The sequence below is a fragment of the Tyto alba genome, unplaced genomic scaffold, assembly GCF_018691265.1.
Source record: "Tyto alba isolate M040663 unplaced genomic scaffold, T.alba_DEE_v4.0 Super-Scaffold_32, whole genome shotgun sequence".
NCBI lineage: Eukaryota > Metazoa > Chordata > Aves > Strigiformes > Tytonidae > Tyto > Tyto alba.
Window position 1 is genome coordinate 20,059 of NW_024881307.1, and position 17,838 is coordinate 37,896.

At 50.1% G+C, this 17,838-nt stretch overlaps 2 protein-coding genes across 2 annotated transcripts; both read right to left on the bottom strand.

Annotated features, from left to right (window-relative positions):
* Nucleotides 1-2,319: 2,319 nt before the first annotated feature.
* Nucleotides 2,320-6,398, bottom strand: LOC122154135 (acrosin-like). The gene is made up of 5 exons (XM_042800708.1): nucleotides 5,634-6,398; nucleotides 5,130-5,330; nucleotides 4,527-4,792; nucleotides 4,096-4,241; nucleotides 2,320-3,945 (listed from the first exon to the last, which is right to left on the bottom strand). Exons 1-5 carry the CDS (start codon nucleotides 5,702-5,704, stop codon nucleotides 3,580-3,582), a joined length of 1,050 nt encoding a protein of 349 aa, XP_042656642.1. The 5' UTR covers nucleotides 5,705-6,398; the 3' UTR covers nucleotides 2,320-3,579.
* Nucleotides 6,399-14,659: 8,261 nt separating this feature from the next.
* Nucleotides 14,660-17,369, bottom strand: LOC116964185 (acrosin-like). The gene is made up of 5 exons (XM_042800710.1): nucleotides 16,911-17,369; nucleotides 16,407-16,607; nucleotides 15,804-16,069; nucleotides 15,373-15,518; nucleotides 14,660-15,222 (listed from the first exon to the last, which is right to left on the bottom strand). The coding sequence occupies exons 1-5, from the start codon at nucleotides 16,979-16,981 to the stop codon at nucleotides 14,857-14,859; spliced, it is 1,050 nt and encodes a 349-aa protein (XP_042656644.1). The 5' UTR covers nucleotides 16,982-17,369; the 3' UTR covers nucleotides 14,660-14,856.
* Between the last annotated feature and the right edge of the window lie 469 nt (nucleotides 17,370-17,838).

Genomic DNA, 17,838 nt, shown 5'->3' on the forward strand with positions numbered 1-17,838 from the left:
TCAGGACCAGCCTCCTGCTATTCTCTGTCAAGTACCTTGTCAGACATGGGCTTCCTTGCTGACATTCATGGTAGAAATCATTGCAGCTATGACTGGGTGTGTCCACCTGAATGAGATATCTGGGCTCCCACTGTAGTCAAGGGAAGTTCATTTGGTTCAGGGGTGGGGTTTAGGGCATGATTGAGCTTACCTAATAAAAGCCTTTCCTCTAGGATGTGTCAGGTCAGCCTTGAATGCATTGATTGCACAGGCTGTACAGGAAGTCTGAGGCAAATGGACTTGGTATTGGCAGTCCTATTGTAGACAGAACCTCTGCGTAGATGAATCCGTCTCTTAGTGTTCTATGTGTGATTGGACACTGCTCCGAGAGTCCTCTGCCTTGCCTTCATTTGCTGTATTCCACCTGGACTAGGGAATGAACAGGCCCAGGCTGCAGAACAGTTGATCCAAGTTCCTGCAGAGAGGTGGAGAGCATCTGCCTCGGCAGGGCTCACTGGTAAGCAGCTGGAATCTGAACTACTTCAGCTGTGGTGTCTGTGGGAACGGGTGGATCATCTGGAGTCATCTTCCTGTGCTGGCACACAGGCTATCTGCCTATCCAAACTTTGAGCTGTTACTGCTGTGCCAGCACATCCTGTAAAGATGCAGTAGATTTGTTCTAAAACTGAAATAAAGCCTCTGTCCTACTGAGGTTGGGGTAGCTGGACCTAACTGCCTGCTAAGTAAAAATACGTAACAGCCGAGTCATTTGTATACTGTGAACATGCCCTTGACTCACAGGAATATAGGTAACAGGGAATAAGGGCAGTGGGGACCTCTAGTTAAAAAGGCCAAACTGGAGGGAGAGGCATGACTAGTACTGGCAATGATGTCTAGGTCATGTGGACACACGGGAAAAATCATAGGGATGTGCCTGGAAAACATTCATAGTTGCTGCACAGCAAATGCATTGATAACTGCAAAGCATTGCTCATTTACAGCACATCAGAATCCATCTGTAATGTACCATGGGTAAACCAACAAGAACTCTTTTCTTTTTGTATCTTCTTATCAATGGCTTGCTGATGCTGTTGCTTTTAAAACCCTATAGCTTTTGGGGAAGACTCTCCTAGCCTTGTACTACAGTGAGGAGCCTTTGACAGCTAAATCGGGCTCTGGGCTCCAAGTGTTCCACCACTCCTGAATATGTTGGCATTCTGCCTACGGTGATGTCTTACTGAGCACTTCTCCTTTTTTTGCCCCCAGCTGATAGGCAGGTGACCCAGAAAAGCTTCAGCTTTGCCCAGGAGTCTGTTTGCGCTCTTACTTTGTGTTTGCCGCAGGTGGCGCCAATGTAGTGAAGGTAAAACATATCTATTTGGCCCAACAGGCATGAGACCCCTATACAGTCCAAGGACACGGGGACTGCTGTAGGCACAGAGCAGAAAATGGGCTAGTATGTCTGTTTGGCTACTCACGAAGTCCTGGTAGCTATAGGTAGTTGCAGAGGTGTTCATTTCTTTTTTTTTTTTTTTTTTTTCTTGGGATGTGGGAACAGTTTCCATATGCTAGAGAAACCCAGTGCCCCTTAGTTTGTGACAAGCATTCTCCTTCTCATCAGCTCTCCAATGATGCTATCAAACCAGCAGATGCTTACAAAGAGAATTTCATGGGCAAAGTCATGGAAGAACTGGAGGTAAGAAAGGCTCTACTTACTGCACTCCTCCTAAGTGATTAGCAGCTCTGCTCTTTTTTCCCGCAGGCAGAGCAAAGCCTGTGGCAAAGGGTGAAACTCTACAGGCATGGAAAGATTTGTCTTCTGCTGGTGACAGCCTGGGGTTTCTGTGCTGCTCGTGTCTAGGTTGGAAGGGGTGAGGTGGTGACCCTCTGAAGAGCCCATGCTGCCCTAGAGCAAATTTGAAAGAACCACAGCAGAGTGTAGCTGTTGCTTTCATGCTTCTCAGCAGTTTCATGTCCTGCTCCTCTCCAGAGCTCTGACCTGCAGAAGAGGAGCGGGAATTTGTCGGATAAAGAGAAGAGAAGCCCCCATCTGTCTAAGCCCTGGACCCTGAGTCTGTGTTTTCCCTTTGTTCTAGATTTCTGGGGCTAGTTAGAGCTGGTCTTCAGAGAGGAAAGTGATTTTTCTCATGCCCCGAGAGCTCTGGTGATGGGCAGCTGGGCCTCTCCCCTTCTTGTGGGAGACTGTCTGGGCATGACCTTCCTTGACTTGGTGCAGGCCACTGCACATCACGGTCAAAGAAAGGGCAAGAGCATCCCCATGGTTGCTAGTTATCAAGGCAAAGCATTCCAGGAGAGCTAGGACACTCTTGGACCTGCAGAGAAGGGTCCTGCTCAGATGCTTTAATGGTACATACTGGAGAAAACAAACACTACATCATTTTTTTTTATACAGCTTTGAGCTTGCATTCTTCCTGCACTTTCGTTATAAGGCAGTCTAGTTACTATACAGTACAAACCCAACTGCCAGCCCGCCCCATTGCTTTCACAGCTTCGCCAGTGCTGCCTCTCTGCCCACCCCTGTGATCTCTGCTGCAGAGTTTCTTTGGGTTTCCTTCCCCATTCTGTTACAGAGCAGCTAGATTCAGTAGACTTCTGAACACAGGGGATTTCTCCTTTCAGGTCTGCTAGAGCTGAATCCAGTGGACTCTCGCTCCCAGGAGGCTTCTCCCAGCCCAGCCTTGTGGCTGCTGCTGTCCTCACGTGTGTGTGTGTGTTCAGAAGACTTATGGTGCATTCCAAAGAGCCAGATGCAGACACACACACACAGATTTACACCAATAATGCAACCGGCAAAACAGATTGACATAGACAGAGTAACGCCTTTACCGGCACCCAGGTCTTTGTAACCACCACTTACATAAATGTGAACACAGGCCGCTCCTTTTCTGCCTTTCCATATGATCAGGACTGGATGTTTGCTAGTGAACCACAACTTCATTCCCTAGATTCATAAGCACAGCGTGTGCATGGATTCCTCAAGCAACACTCTGGAAATCGAGTCCATGTAATATCTGTGGCTGGATGTCAAGCTCCTTAGCCAGTCATTGGTGCAAACGTTGGGTCTTTCTAGATCTCCTGTGTCATGAGAGAGTCCAGTCTGAGGTTCACTGGTGCATTGTACACACACAGGGATCCCCCCAGTAGCCGGCCAAAGACACTTTGTGTTTCCAACTGCTGTCCCAAGACCTCTTGCCCCCTATCACCCATGTTCCTTTCTTACACTGAACCATCCCCCTCCTCTGTGGCCAGACAGGGATTCAGGCCTTTTGAGCAACTCTTCCCTTTGTGCCCCACTTAGCTGCCTGCAGCCTCATTTGGCAGGGACCAGCCAGCCATGGAAGTCCTTGCTTTGCACAGGTGACTGAATTGCACTGGAGCATGGTTAGCTGTGAAAACTGTTAACTTTATTTCAGGAACTAAGGCAACTTAAGCATTTGTGTGTACTCTAGCATTTGTGAGCAGGGACAGGACAGAAGAGGCCTTTGACACTGAGGCTGCCATCGGATCAGCAGGCATTGCCCCAGAAGGGAATGGTCATGGTACACTGCAGCCTGCACTGGATCCCATTCATCTGGCTACTCAAGCCTTTTTTCCTCTTAGGACCTGCAGGAGCTCCTGCAGCAGATTAAAGAATTCCACCAGCTTCTGGCGTGGAAATAGACAGGATGTAAAGCCGCTCTCTTGCGTTGGTACTGGACTTGGCTTCTGAAAGGGGGTTGAAGTGAAAACTGGCTGTGGTGTGAAGACTGGCTGTGGTGTTGGAGCAGCCGTTAGTGCTGGGTGCAGCCCCATCTGTACCAAGATCCAGTCGTAAAAGTGCTGAGTGGAGGTGTAGACTCCGGGCCGTCTTGCTCTTGCACAGCCTTTCCCCCAGCTGGTGACTCCAACTAGCCAGAAGTAGTCAGCACTGGTATCTTTGCAAACAAGAGGACCACCACTGTCGCCCTGCAGTGGAGACCAGAGGATTAAGGCGATGTTGGGTGGCCAGTGGCAACACAGGGGCTGGCTCCTCCTCTGTCACAGCACATGCCGGAGTCTGGGCAGTGGTGACAGGGCTGTCTGTGCTGCTGGGGACAAGCCATCGCACGCTCCTACCTGGCAGGTGTCAATGCCGCCCTGCGGATAGCCAGCACACAGGTTGTGGGGGTGGACGGCCCCACTGTACCACCGGGTGCTGTTACAGAGTTTGACGTCGATGAGCCGGACCTTGGCCTCCTGCAGGACATCAGTTGGTCTTCCAGCTGTGAGCACAGAAAGGAATGAACACCCAGCAGCTCGTTGCCAGTTCTCCTCCCTTGCCTGGGTGAACCTCCCTTTTCCCTAGGGCTCGGCTTTGCATCATGACAGGCATTGTACCAGTGTTTCATTTCTGTCTTGCTTTGGGTAGCGTGCCAGGCCCATCTCTCTACAGGCATATGTCCCTGCAGTCTGACCCTGGCTCTCGCCTCTGCTGTCAGGAAGCCCAGCCCATCTCCCCCAACGTGCCAGGCTTGCACTCGGGACCCGAGCACTTTTTGGGAACTCACATCTTGCAGCTGTGGACCCCCAACCGCTGACGTAGCAGTTTTTCAGCTCTGACACTCTCAGCGAGGCGTCAGGCACGCAGGCAAGCTGTATGGAGTAGCTGCACTGGACAGGCTGGTCCAATTCCAGCAAGGCAATGTCATTCTCCTCTGTGATACTAGTGTAGTGCTCGTGAGCCAGTAGCCGCTTAATATGGCGCACTTGGGTGTCAGGGCCCAGCTGAGACAAATGGGTGGCTCCGATCACCACGCGCCACATGGTGATGTACCTGGAAGGCAGATCGAGAGAGGGATCAAAGGGAGTGGAGCCATGCACCCAGCAGCCCAGCAGTTCTCTGCTTTCTGCTTGGCAAGGGAGAGGGGAAAGCAGCACTGTGGAGGGTGCAAGTGCCCTAGCATGCCTCTGGCTGGAGGCATGTCAAGCTGGAGGCTGCTAGGAAGCAGTGGCACGAGCCCAGCCTTCTCCTGAGCAGTCTCCGAGCGGGGCTCTGCAGTGCCCAGGCACTGGGCATACTGCAAGGGAACGGTATGGGAGCAGCACACGGTGTCGCAGACAGGGCATCTGCAAGTGCCGTGGGGATATCCCCGTTCCCTGGTCCTCCTTACCTGGCCTCGACGAAGCAGTGGGCTGCTGTGAGGACCCACTGTGGGCTGATGAGGGACCCTCCACATATATGTCCTGTGCCTATCGCCCAGGGATCCTGGATGCTGACAATCCAGGGCCAGGAGCCTGGCTGGGCGTCTGTGCCACCGACGACGCGCGACGTGCCGTGCTGAGAAGCCGTGGGCCGGAGCCCGCAGGTCCCTCTGTAATCAGAAACTCGTTACCATCCTGCTCTGTGGCTTGCTGATGTGCAGGCTGAAGCTCAGCCATCTTCCCTCCCCACAAGGCCCGGAGAGCATGGCCAGGGAACCCTCTTGGGGGGGCGCATCCATCTGAGCCTGTTTCTGCGTTAGCCCTGAGGATGGGCCGTGCCAGCAGCCTGGGTGCTGCAAGGAACTGAGGCTCCCACGTGGGGGAAGCTGCGGGGACAAGGGGACAAGCGGGCACCCTCCGGTGAATCCCATAAGGGTTGCCCGAGCTCCCTCCCAGAGCCTCGAGCCACTCACCCACAGCTGTCCCGTGTGCTGCCTGCAGCCCAGCACGTGGCCAGCAGGACGAGGAAAGGAAGCGAATGCATCACTGCAGCTGCAAGACCGGAGGGCTCCTCACCACCAGCGCAGCAGCCGACACAGTGCCCGCAGTGCTCCTGTTGCCCGCGGTGCCCTCGGCAACGGGGCTGATGTCACAGAGTCACTGGTTCCAGGTGCTGGGCACGGTGGCCTCTCCTGGGGGGGGGTGCAACGTAAGGGGGGGTTCCAAGCAGGAGGGGAGGCAGAAGCTGGGGTTGGACACCCCCAAGAGACTCCCGCTGAACGCTCTGCCTGCGGGATGAGGGGGTGTGGGCCCCATGGCAGGTGTTAAAGGAGACTCGAACTCCGTCGTGGGTTACTCTAGGATTTTATTCAGGTCCAGCAGCGTTGGGTCACCTCCGCAGAGAGTGACAGCTTACATGAGTTCGCATACATGTATTTATGCACCTACAAAGCATTACCTAATCCAAAATACACAGAATTATACTTGATCAGTCATTCTTATCTTGACAGCGGGTTCCACATCTTGTTCTGGAGTCCGACTACTTCGTTGTTTTGTTTCTTCTTTCTTTTAGTCTTCAAGGACGATTACCTCAAGTTCTGTACGTCTCAGTTCTTAGTAGCCACAATGATAGATCTCCCATCGCTTCGGTAGCTAAGGGTCAGTTTCTCATACATCAACATCCTTTGAACTGTCAGGCCCATCATTACCTTTGTTACAACATTTTATTGATGCTCTATTCAGTTGACTGTGCTTGCAGCCCTGGGCTGGGGCTATACAGGGGACAGAGCTGATAGAACAGCTTGTGCAGCAGCACTGCATTGCAACATTTTCCCAACAGTCCCCCCTTTTCTTTTAGGATACTCGCTATCCTATCGGATACAATAGGATCTGGTGGGAATTCGAGATAAACACGAGACACAACACTGACACACAAACATTACCATGATCCAAATGATTATGACTAAAACAACTACCATTAGAATCTTCTTGATTAAAGTTGGAAAATCAGGAATCCAGGAAGTAGCCCATTGCCATAAATCACTAACACCCCATGATACATTGTCTCGTTGCACAATTTGCATCATATGGCTTACTTCCCATTTTGGCAACATCTTATTCTTTCGTTTAAATGTTTTTACCAGCAAGCACTTCATCTCCCACCTTAGAATCATGAACCTGTACTTCTGGTGTCGCACCTTGGTACCAATATGCATATTTTCTAATTTTCTGAAAGGAATCTTGTAAATATAATAAATCTTGAGTGACATTCTCCTCTCCATCCAGTAGTGCAGTTTTTGCTGAAATATGCAAACCAGGTACAGCTAAAATTCGTCCAGATAGGACCTCTGCTGGACTAATTCCTAACGGCTGCTTTGGAGTAGTTCTAAGATCCCATCAAACTAAATTTAATGCCTCTGGCCACTTTAATCCAGTTTCACTGCATACTTTCGCTAACTTCTCCTTAATTGTTCTATTCATTCTTTCTACTTGCCCTGATGAAGGTGGGTGATACGGAGTATGAAACTGTCCTTTGATGTCTAGGGTTACATAAACTTGTAATAAAATAGCTGCTGTAAAATGCGGTCCACGGTCAGAGTCTATCACCTCAGGCACGCCATATCGAGGAACGATTTCCTTAAGCAAGATTTTTACAACTATTTTTGAATCGTTCTTCCGGGTCGGGAAAGCTTCTACCCACCCAGAGAGTTGATCTACTATTACCAGCAAATATTTCTATCCGAGAGCGGCTGGCATTTCCGCAAAATCAATCTGAAGTTTCTGAAAAGGACAGACTGCTGGCGGCCTCTTCCCTGGCGTTACTTTTGGCCTTATATCTCCATATCTCTTACACGAAGAACATCCTTCAGTCAGTTTCTTAGCTGCTGAAGAGATTCCTGGTGCTGCCCATAGCTGGGTTACCTTTGAGGCTACTGCTTCGGGACCTCCATGCCCCTTCTCATGGTACCAACGGGCAAGTGGCAGTACATACCTTCTGGGCAATAGAGGTTTACCATTCAGGGTCCAGATCCCTTTATCTTGCACAGCTTGCATCTTCTTCCATTCTTCCATTTCGGTGGTCGGGACATCATGATAAAGGGTATCAGGGTTTGGGATAGAAAAGAAATTAGCAACCACAACTTCAGTCGTGGGGTAATTTTTAGGAGCGGCGGCTCGTGCTGCGGCATCTGCAAGAACATTACCTGTCGCAAGCTGATCGGTGCGCTTCGTATGAGCAGGTATATAAATTACCGCAACTTCCTTTGGCTCTTGTATTGCCAACAACAAGTCATTAATCAAAGACCCATGTGCAATGGTTTTACCTGCAGATGTTAGAAAGCCTCTTTCTTTCCACAATGCACCGACTGCATGACAAATGCCATAGGCATACTTCGAGTCAGTGTAAATATTAACTCGTTTATTCTTAGCATACAATGCTGCTTTGGTTAGTGCTCTCAATTCTGCAGCTTGAGCTCCTAATGTCGGTGGCAAGTTGTTCAGCGATGAGAACAAACTTTTCAGTAGCTATTGCAAAGCCCGTAAATCTCTTACCGTGAAGATAAAAGGAAGATCCGTCAGTAAAGAGATTCAAATCAGGGTGTTCCACCGGCGTGTCCCTCAAATCTTCTCTAGTCTTGCTTATAGTTTTCAAGACAGCTACACAGTCGTGCGATCTTTCAGGTTCAGTCACTGGGAGTAAGGTAGCAGGGTTAAGAGTCTTTGATCTCTCAAGTTTGACATTCTCCGTTAGCAAAAGGATCATTTCATATCTGTGTGTCCTTTGTGCAGAAAGTGCTTTTTCTGCATATTTAGTTAGTAAAAGTTCAAGCTCATGGGGAACAGCGACTACGAGATAATGGCCTAGCACAATATTCTTTGCCTTTTCCACCAGCTCAGCAGCTGCGGCAATAGATCGCAGACAGCATGGAGATCCTCTGATAACTGGGTCCAAGGTGACAGAATAGAGCAAATCTGTCTTTAAACTACAGTTTGTAAAAGTAAGTTGGCTTCAATCTTATGATAAATATAATCCTTATCTAAAAGGCAACTGGCAGCTTGCTTCTTAATTATCTGAATATTTGGGACTGCCTGCTTTGAAATTATTTCGGAAGCAACATCCAACTCATATGCCAGATTTTTTTATCATTGTTTTGTCGTTTGGGGTTTTTTTAATGAACCGTGAAGGTTCTTGCCTTTTCCACTTTCATAGCCAAGAGATGATAAGACTTGAAAGAATGTAATATCAAAATATTTTGTGCTTTAGAAATACTGTATTTTTATTTGTGTATTTCTGTACCTCATTCTGTAAAGGTAATGAGGTAAAAATTAAAAAAGATGCAATAAAAAGATGTATTAATTTCTCTGAACTGCTTAATGAGGCCTAATATAAACCTGAATTTCAAATCACCTTAGGGTTGTCCTATGCTCTCATTTCAAATGACAGTTCTGTCTTGCGACTCAGCTGGCCTTTTATTTTGTGCCACAAATTAGCAAACCACGTGGTTTTATGTCACTGTTTTATTAGAGCAGTGCTTGGTACTTAGAGAGGGGAAAATTGCATTACAGTAGTTTTGTTAGAACGCAACCCACATGGGGTGGAGAGGGGGAAATAAAGGCAGTTTCAGGCCATGTTTAGATATTTTAAATATGGGTAAATATAGAGGACTGAAAAATTCCTTCTGGTTTTCCACACTTCCTAACAAGACAAAGTGCAGTTTATGCTCCTTAGCAGCAAGGTATCAGCATCAAGGTGCTACATGGCACTTTAGCAGCCAATACTGTATAGAGTAGAGAATGTATTTACAGGTGAAACAGTTCTTGAAATGTATGGTGCTTGTGATACTTTGAAAATGGTGTCTGCTGTCTGTAATTGAAGAAAGGGGATCTACTAAAACCGTGAGAGGACAAAAAGCAACTGGGAACTGTGCAGGTTTTTTTTTTCAATCTGCTGTTTGCTCAAGGGGATTAGCATCTCCTAATGACTGGGTTCTTTTGTCCTGTGGCTTGATTCTGTATCTCTAAGTCCTATCATTTTGTCAGTCTAAATGAATAAGGTAATACCTAGAGTTTGTTGCACTGAATTAGTATTCTGGGGTTGGATGAATAGTCTGGGGAAAGGTGAAAATATAACTTGGCTTGACCACAGGGTCAGGATTCTGAGGACCACAAGAAGAATACCATGAATCACAGCTTTTTACCTTAACTGGTCAAAATCCCAGTGTGCTTTGATGGGACCTGAAGAGAATGAACACTGCAGTGGAGATCACCTTCCCTTCCCCTGCCTGGGCAGTTTGGAGGAATGCTTCCCCTCCCAAGGCCATTCTTGTCTGCGAAAGGAGATGGAACATTTCCCGTGGCAGGCACCTGGCTGTTTATCACTGTGTCAGAAATCAAGCTGTTTCAAGATGTTTAGATTTTGTTTCCTGTTGTCGTCTCTAGTGACAAAGTACCATATGTTGTTACCACTTTTTGCACTTCTGACTAGCTTTGTCTTACTGTCCTTTATAAGTCACGTCTACTGATGACTTCTCTTTTATTAATATGGTTATATCAGTGTTCAGTGTCTGCAGAACTCATAGCTAAACCTAGCTAAGAAAAGGTCCTAGTTTTGCACGGTCTCAGCCCTGGAACGTTTCAGACTAGTGAGGTGAAACCTAATTCGTCACCCTGACTAGATGGACTGAGATTTGTGTCCCGGGTTTCAACTGCGAGGAAAACAGGACTTGGGAAATTGTGTCATTCTAATTTTTTTTGTGTGTGTGTGTGTTGTACAGACTGCTGGGGTGCATCTGGACAGGACAGGTTCCAGAGCACGCATGCTTGTAGCATAGTAAGGGTAGTGTCGCAGCTCTTAGCTGAGGGAATTTTAGCTAATAATAGTCCCAGCTGACATGTGGCCTGTATGTTACTTTTTATTCTTGATTACACCAACTTCTATGTCTTGTCTTCTCCTGTGGTTTAAAAAGCTTTCCTATATTGTTCGTTTTTCTCTCACCAGATAAAACCTGTGTAGTTGGGTGTGTTTAGCTGTCATTTGGGCTGTGATCTGTCTCCTGCATCCTGTGAGAGCCCATAATGTATCAGCTTTCTGCTCAGCATCTACGGGGGAACAGATGCCCTCAGGACCAGCCTCCTGCTATTCTCTGTCAAGTACCTTGTCAGACATGGGCTTCCTTGCTGACATTCATGGTAGAAATCATTGCAGCTATGACTGGGTGTGTCCACCTGAATGAGATATCTGGGCTCCCACTGTAGTCAAGGGAAGTTCATTTGGTTCAGGGGTGGGGTTTATGCATGATTGAGCTTACCTAATAAAAGCCTTTCCTCTAGGATGTGTCAGGTCAGCCTTGAATGCATTGATTGCACAGGCTGTACAGGAAATCTGAGGCAAATGGACTTGGTATTGGCAGTCCTATTGTAGACAGAACCTCTGTGTAGATGAATCCGTCTCTTAGTGTTCTATGTGTGATTGGACACTGCTCCGAGAGTCCTCTGCCTTGCCTTCATTTGCTGTATTCCACCTGGACTAGGGAATGAACAGGCCCAGGCTGCAGAACAGTTGATCCAAGTTCCTGCAGAGAGGTGGAGAGCATCTGCCTCGGCAGGGCTCACTGGTAAGCAGCTGGAATCTGAACTACTTCAGCTGTGGTGTCTGTGGGAACGGGTGGATCATCTGGAGTCATCTTCCTGTGCTGGCACACAGGCTATCTGCCTATCCAAACTTTGAGCTGTTACTGCTGTGCCAGCACGTCCTGTAAAGATGCAGTAGATTTGTTCTAAAACTGAAATAAAGCCTCTGTCCTACTGAGGTTGGGGTAGCTGGACCTAACTGCCTGCTAAGTAAAAATACGTAACAGCCGAGTCATTTGTATACTGTGAACATGCCCTTGACTCACAGGAATATAGGTAACAGGGAATAAGGGCAGTGGGGACCTCTAGTTAAAAAGGCCAAACTGGAGGGAGAGGCATGACTAGTACTGGCAATGATGTCTAGGTCATGTGGACACACGGGAAAAATCATAGGGATGTGCCTGGAAAACATTCATAGTTGCTGCACAGCAAATGCATTGATAACTGCAAAGCATTGCTCATTTACAGCACATCAGAATCCATCTGTAATGTACCATGGGTAAACCAACAAGAACTCTTTTCTTTTTGTATCTTCTTATCAATGGCTTGCTGATGCTGTTGCTTTTAAAACCCTATAGCTTTTGGGGAAGACTCTCCTAGCCTTGTACTACAGTGAGGAGCCTTTGACAGCTAAATCGGGCTCTGGGCTCCAAGTGTTCCACCACTCCTGAATATGTTGGCATTCTGCCTACGGTGATGTCTTACTGAGCACTTCTCCTTTTTTTGCCCCCAGCTGATAGGCAGGTGACCCAGAAAAGCTTCAGCTTTGCCCAGGAGTCTGTTTGCGCTCTTACTTTGTGTTTGCCGCAGGTGGCGCCAATGTAGTGAAGGTAAAACATATCTATTTGGCCCAACAGGCATGAGACCCCTATACAGTCCAAGGACACGGGGACTGCTGTAGGCACAGAGCAGAAAATGGGCTAGTATGTCTGTTTGGCTACTCACGAAGTCCTGGTAGCTATAGGTAGTTGCAGAGGTGTTCATTTCTTTTTTTTTTTTTTTTTTTTTCTTGGGATGTGGGAACAGTTTCCATATGCTAGAGAAACCCAGTGCCCCTTAGTTTGTGACAAGCATTCTCCTTCTCATCAGCTCTCCAATGATGCTATCAAACCAGCAGATGCTTACAAAGAGAATTTCATGGGCAAAGTCATGGAAGAACTGGAGGTAAGAAAGGCTCTACTTACTGCACTCCTCCTAAGTGATTAGCAGCTCTGCTCTTTTTTCCCGCAGGCAGAGCAAAGCCTGTGGCAAAGGGTGAAACTCTACAGGCATGGAAAGATTTGTCTTCTGCTGGTGACAGCCTGGGGTTTCTGTGCTGCTCGTGTCTAGGTTGGAAGGGGTGAGGTGGTGACCCTCTGAAGAGCCCATGCTGCCCTAGAGCAAATTTGAAAGAACCACAGCAGAGTGTAGCTGTTGCTTTCATGCTTCTCAGCAGTTTCATGTCCTGCTCCTCTCCAGAGCTCTGACCTGCAGAAGAGGAGCGGGAATTTGTCGGATAAAGAGAAGAGAAGCCCCCATCTGTCTAAGCCCTGGACCCTGAGTCTGTGTTTTCCCTTTGTTCTAGATTTCTGGGGCTAGTTAGAGCTGGTCTTCAGAGAGGAAAGTGATTTTTCTCATGCCCCGAGAGCTCTGGTGATGGGCAGCTGGGCCTCTCCCCTTCTTGTGGGAGACTGTCTGGGCATGACCTTCCTTGACTTGGTGCAGGCCACTGCACATCACGGTCAAAGAAAGGGCAAGAGCATCCCCATGGTTGCTAGTTATCAAGGCAAAGCATTCCAGGAGAGCTAGGACACTCTTGGACCTGCAGAGAAGGGTCCTGCTCAGATGCTTTAATGGTACATACTGGAGAAAACAAACACTACATCATTTTTTTTTATACAGCTTTGAGCTTGCATTCTTCCTGCACTCTCGTTATAAGGCAGTCTAGTTACTATACAGTACAAACCCAACTGCCAGCCCGCCCCATTGCTTTCACAGCTTCGCCAGTGCTGCCTCTCTGCCCACCCCTGTGATCTCTGCTGCAGAGTTTCTTTGGGTTTCCTTCCCCATTCTGTTACAGAGCAGCTAGATTCAGTAGACTTCTGAACACAGGGGATTTCTCCTTTCAGGTCTGCTAGAGCTGAATCCAGTGGACTCTCGCTCCCAGGAGGCTTCTCCCAGCCCAGCCTTGTGGCTGCTGCTGTCCTCACGTGTGTGTGTGTGTTCAGAAGACTTATGGTGCATTCCAAAGAGCCAGATGCAGACACACACACACAGATTTACACCAATAATGCAACCGGCAAAACAGATTGACATAGACAGAGTAACGCCTTTACCGGCACCCAGGTCTTTGTAACCACCACTTACATAAATGTGAACACAGGCCGCTCCTTTTCTGCCTTTCCATATGATCAGGACTGGATGTTTGCTAGTGAACCACAACTTCATTCCCTAGATTCATAAGCACAGCGTGTGCATGGATTCCTCAAGCAACACTCTGGAAATCGAGTCCATGTAATATCTGTGGCTGGATGTCAAGCTCCTTAGCCAGTCATTGGTGCAAACGTTGGGTCTTTCTAGATCTCCTGTGTCATGAGAGAGTCCAGTATCTCTACCTCCTCCCCCAGTGGCGCAGGGGCAGGGAATGGGGGGTGCAGTCAGTGCTGCCACTTCCTTCATCTTCGGTGAGGGGAGTGTCCAAAACTTGTTACCCCCTGCTCCATCGTGGTCCCCCTCTCACAGGAGACAGTCCTCCACAAACTTTCTCTGACTTGAATTCCTCCCATGGGCCGCAGCGTTCCCCACACTGCTCCATCACGGGTCCTAACTTCCTCCGACTGGATTCTCTCCCACGGCTGCAGCCCTTCCCGAGCTGCTGCGGCGTGGGACTCCCCCACATGCTGCAATCCTCCCAGCACTGAATTACAGCAGTGGGGCTACCTTTTTCCATGAGATCCCGGCCTTCTTCGGGCACAGAACCTTGATCAGCTGAGCAGGAACAACAGGCTGTAAATCAATGTCTGCTCCACCGTAGATCTTCATGGTGGCGGGGGGGCCGCCCCTGCCGTCTCCCCAGGATACAGGGGGGTCTCTGCTCCGGCACACCGAAGTTCACTGGTGCATTGTACACACACACAGGGATCCCCCCAGTAGCCGGCCAAAGACACTTTGTGTTTCCAACTGCTGTCCCAAGACCTCTTGCCCCCTATCACCCATGTTCCTTTCTTACACTGAACCATCCCCCTCCTCTGTGGCCAGACAGGGATTCAGGCCTTTTGAGCAACTCTTCCCTTTGTGCCCCACTTAGCTGCCTGCAGCCTCATTTGGCAGGGACCAGCCAGCCATGGAAGTCCTTGCTTTGCACAGGTGACTGAATTGCACTGGAGCATGGTTAGCTGTGAAAACTGTTAACTTTATTTCAAGAACTAAGGCAACTTAAGCATTTGTGTGTACTCTAGCATTTGTGAGCAGGGACAGGACAGAAGAGGCCTTTGACACTGAGGCTGCCATCGGATCAGCAGGCATTGCCCCAGAAGGGAATGGTCATGGTACACTGCAGCCTGCACTGGATCCCATTCATCTGGCTACTCAAGCCTTTTTTCCTCTTAGGACCTGCAGGAGCTCCTGCAGCAGATTAAAGAATTCCACCAGCTTCTGGCGTGGAAATAGACAGGATGTAAAGCCGCTCTCTTGCGTTGGTACGGGACTTGGCTTCTGAAAGGGGGTTGAAGTGAAAACTGGCTGTGGTGTGAAGACTGGCTGTGGTGTTGGAGCAGCCGTTAGTGCTGGGTGCAGCCCCATCTGTACCAAGATCCAGTCGTAAAAGTGCTGAGTGGAGGTGTAGACTCCGGGCCGTCTTGCTCTTGCACAGCCTTTCCCCCAGCTGGTGACTCCAACTAGCCAGAAGTAGTCAGCACTGGTATCTTTGCAAACAAGAGGACCACCACTGTCGCCCTGCAGTGGAGACCAGAGGATTAAGGCGATGTTGGGTGGCCAGTGGCAACACAGGGGCTGGCTCCTCCTCTGTCACAGCACATGCCGGAGTCTGGGCAGTGGTGACAGGGCTGTCTGTGCTGCTGGGGACAAGCCATCGCACGCTCCTACCTGGCAGGTGTCAATGCCGCCCTGCGGATAGCCAGCACACAGGTTGTGGGGGTGGACGGCCCCACTGTACCACCGGGTGCTGTTACAGAGTTTGACGTCGATGAGCCGGACCTTGGCCTCCTGCAGGACATCAGTTGGTCTTCCAGCTGTGAGCACAGAAAGGAATGAACACCCAGCAGCTCGTTGCCAGTTCTCCTCCCTTGCCTGGGTGAACCTCCCTTTTCCCTAGGGCTCGGCTTTGCATCATGACAGGCATTGTACCAGTGTTTCATTTCTGTCTTGCTTTGGGTAGCGTGCCAGGCCCATCTCTCTACAGGCATATGTCCCTGCAGTCTGACCCTGGCTCTCGCCTCTGCTGTCAGGAAGCCCAGCCCATCTCCCCCAACGTGCCAGGCTTGCACTCGGGACCCGAGCACTTTTTGGGAACTCACATCTTGCAGCTGTGGACCCCCAACCGCTGACGTAGCAGTTTTTCAGCTCTGACACTCTCAGCGAGGCGTCAGGCACGCAGGCAAGCTGTATGGAGTAGCTGCACTGGACAGGCTGGTCCAATTCCAGCAAGGCAATGTCATTCTCCTCTGTGATACTAGTGTAGTGCTCGTGAGCCAGTAGCCGCTTAATATGGCGCACTTGGGTGTCAGGGCCCAGCTGAGACAAATGGGTGGCTCCGATCACCACGCGCCACATGGTGATGTACCTGGAAGGCAGATCGAGAGAGGGATCAAAGGGAGTGGAGCCATGCACCCAGCAGCCCAGCAGTTCTCTGCTTTCTGCTTGGCAAGGGAGAGGGGAAAGCAGCACTGTGGAGGGTGCAAGTGCCCTAGCATGCCTCTGGCTGGAGGCATGTCAAGCTGGAGGCTGCTAGGAAGCAGTGGCACGAGCCCAGCCTTCTCCTGAGCAGTCTCCGAGCGGGGCTCTGCAGTGCCCAGGCACTGGGCATACTGCAAGGGAACGGTATGGGAGCAGCACACGGTGTCGCAGACAGGGCATCTGCAAGTGCCGTGGGGATATCCCCGTTCCCTGGTCCTCCTTACCTGGCCTCGACGAAGCAGTGGGCTGCTGTGAGGACCCACTGTGGGCTGATGAGGGACCCTCCACATATATGTCCTGTGCCTATCGCCCAGGGATCCTGGATGCTGACAATCCAGGGCCAGGAGCCTGGCTGGGCGTCTGTGCCACCGACGACGCGCGACGTGCCGTGCTGAGAAGCCGTGGGCCGGAGCCCGCAGGTCCCTCTGTAATCAGAAACTCGTTACCATCCTGCTCTGTGGCTTGCTGATGTGCAGGCTGAAGCTCAGCCATCTTCCCTCCCCACAAGGCCCGGAGAGCATGGCCAGGGAACCCTCTTGGGGGGGCGCATCCATCTGAGCCTGTTTCTGCGTTAGCCCTGAGGATGGGCCGTGCCAGCAGCCTGGGTGCTGCAAGGAACTGAGGCTCCCACGTGGGGGAAGCTGCGGGGACAAGGGGACAAGCGGGCACCCTCCGGTGAATCCCATAAGGGTTGCCCGAGCTCCCTCCCAGAGCCTCGAGCCACTCACCCACAGCTGTCCCGTGTGCTGCCTGCAGCCCAGCACGTGGCCAGCAGGACGAGGAAAGGAAGCGAATGCATCACTGCAGCTGCAAGACCGGAGGGCTCCTCACCACCAGCGCAGCAGCCGACACAGTGCCCGCAGTGCTCCTGTTGCCCGCGGTGCCCTCGGCAACGGGGCTGATGTCACAGAGTCACTGGTTCCAGGTGCTGGGCACGGTGGCCTCTCCTGGGGGGGGGTGCAACGTAAGGGGGGGTTCCAAGCAGGAGGGGAGGCAGAAGCTGGGGTTGGACACCCCCAAGAGACTCCCGCTGAACGCTCTGCCTGCGGGATGAGGGGGTGTGGGCCCCATGGCAGGTGTTAAAGGAGACTCGAACTCCGTCGTGGGTTACTCTAGGATTTTATTCAGGTCCAGCAGCGTTGGGTCACCTCCGCAGAGAGTGACAGCTTACATGAGTTCGCATACATGTATTTATGCACCTACAGAGCATTACCTAATCCAAAATACACAGAATTATACTTGATCAGTCATTCTTATCTTGACAGCGGGTTCCACATCTTGTTCTGGAGTCCGACTACTTCGTTGTTTTGTTTCTTCTTTCTTTTAGTCTTCAAGGACGATTACCTCAAGTTCTGTACGTCTCAGTTCTTAGTAGCCACAATGATAGATCTCCCATCGCTTCGGTAGCTAAGGGTCAGTTTCTCATACATCAACATCCTTTGAACTGTCAGGCCCATCATTACCTTTGTTACAACATTTTATTGATGCTCTATTCAGTTGACTGTGCTTGCAGCCCTGGGCTGGGGCTATACAGGGGACAGAGCTGATAGAACAGCTTGTGCAGCAGCACTGCATTGCAACATTTTCCCAACAGTCCCCCCTTTTCTTTTAGGATACTCGCTATCCTATCGGATACAATAGGATCTGGTGGGAATT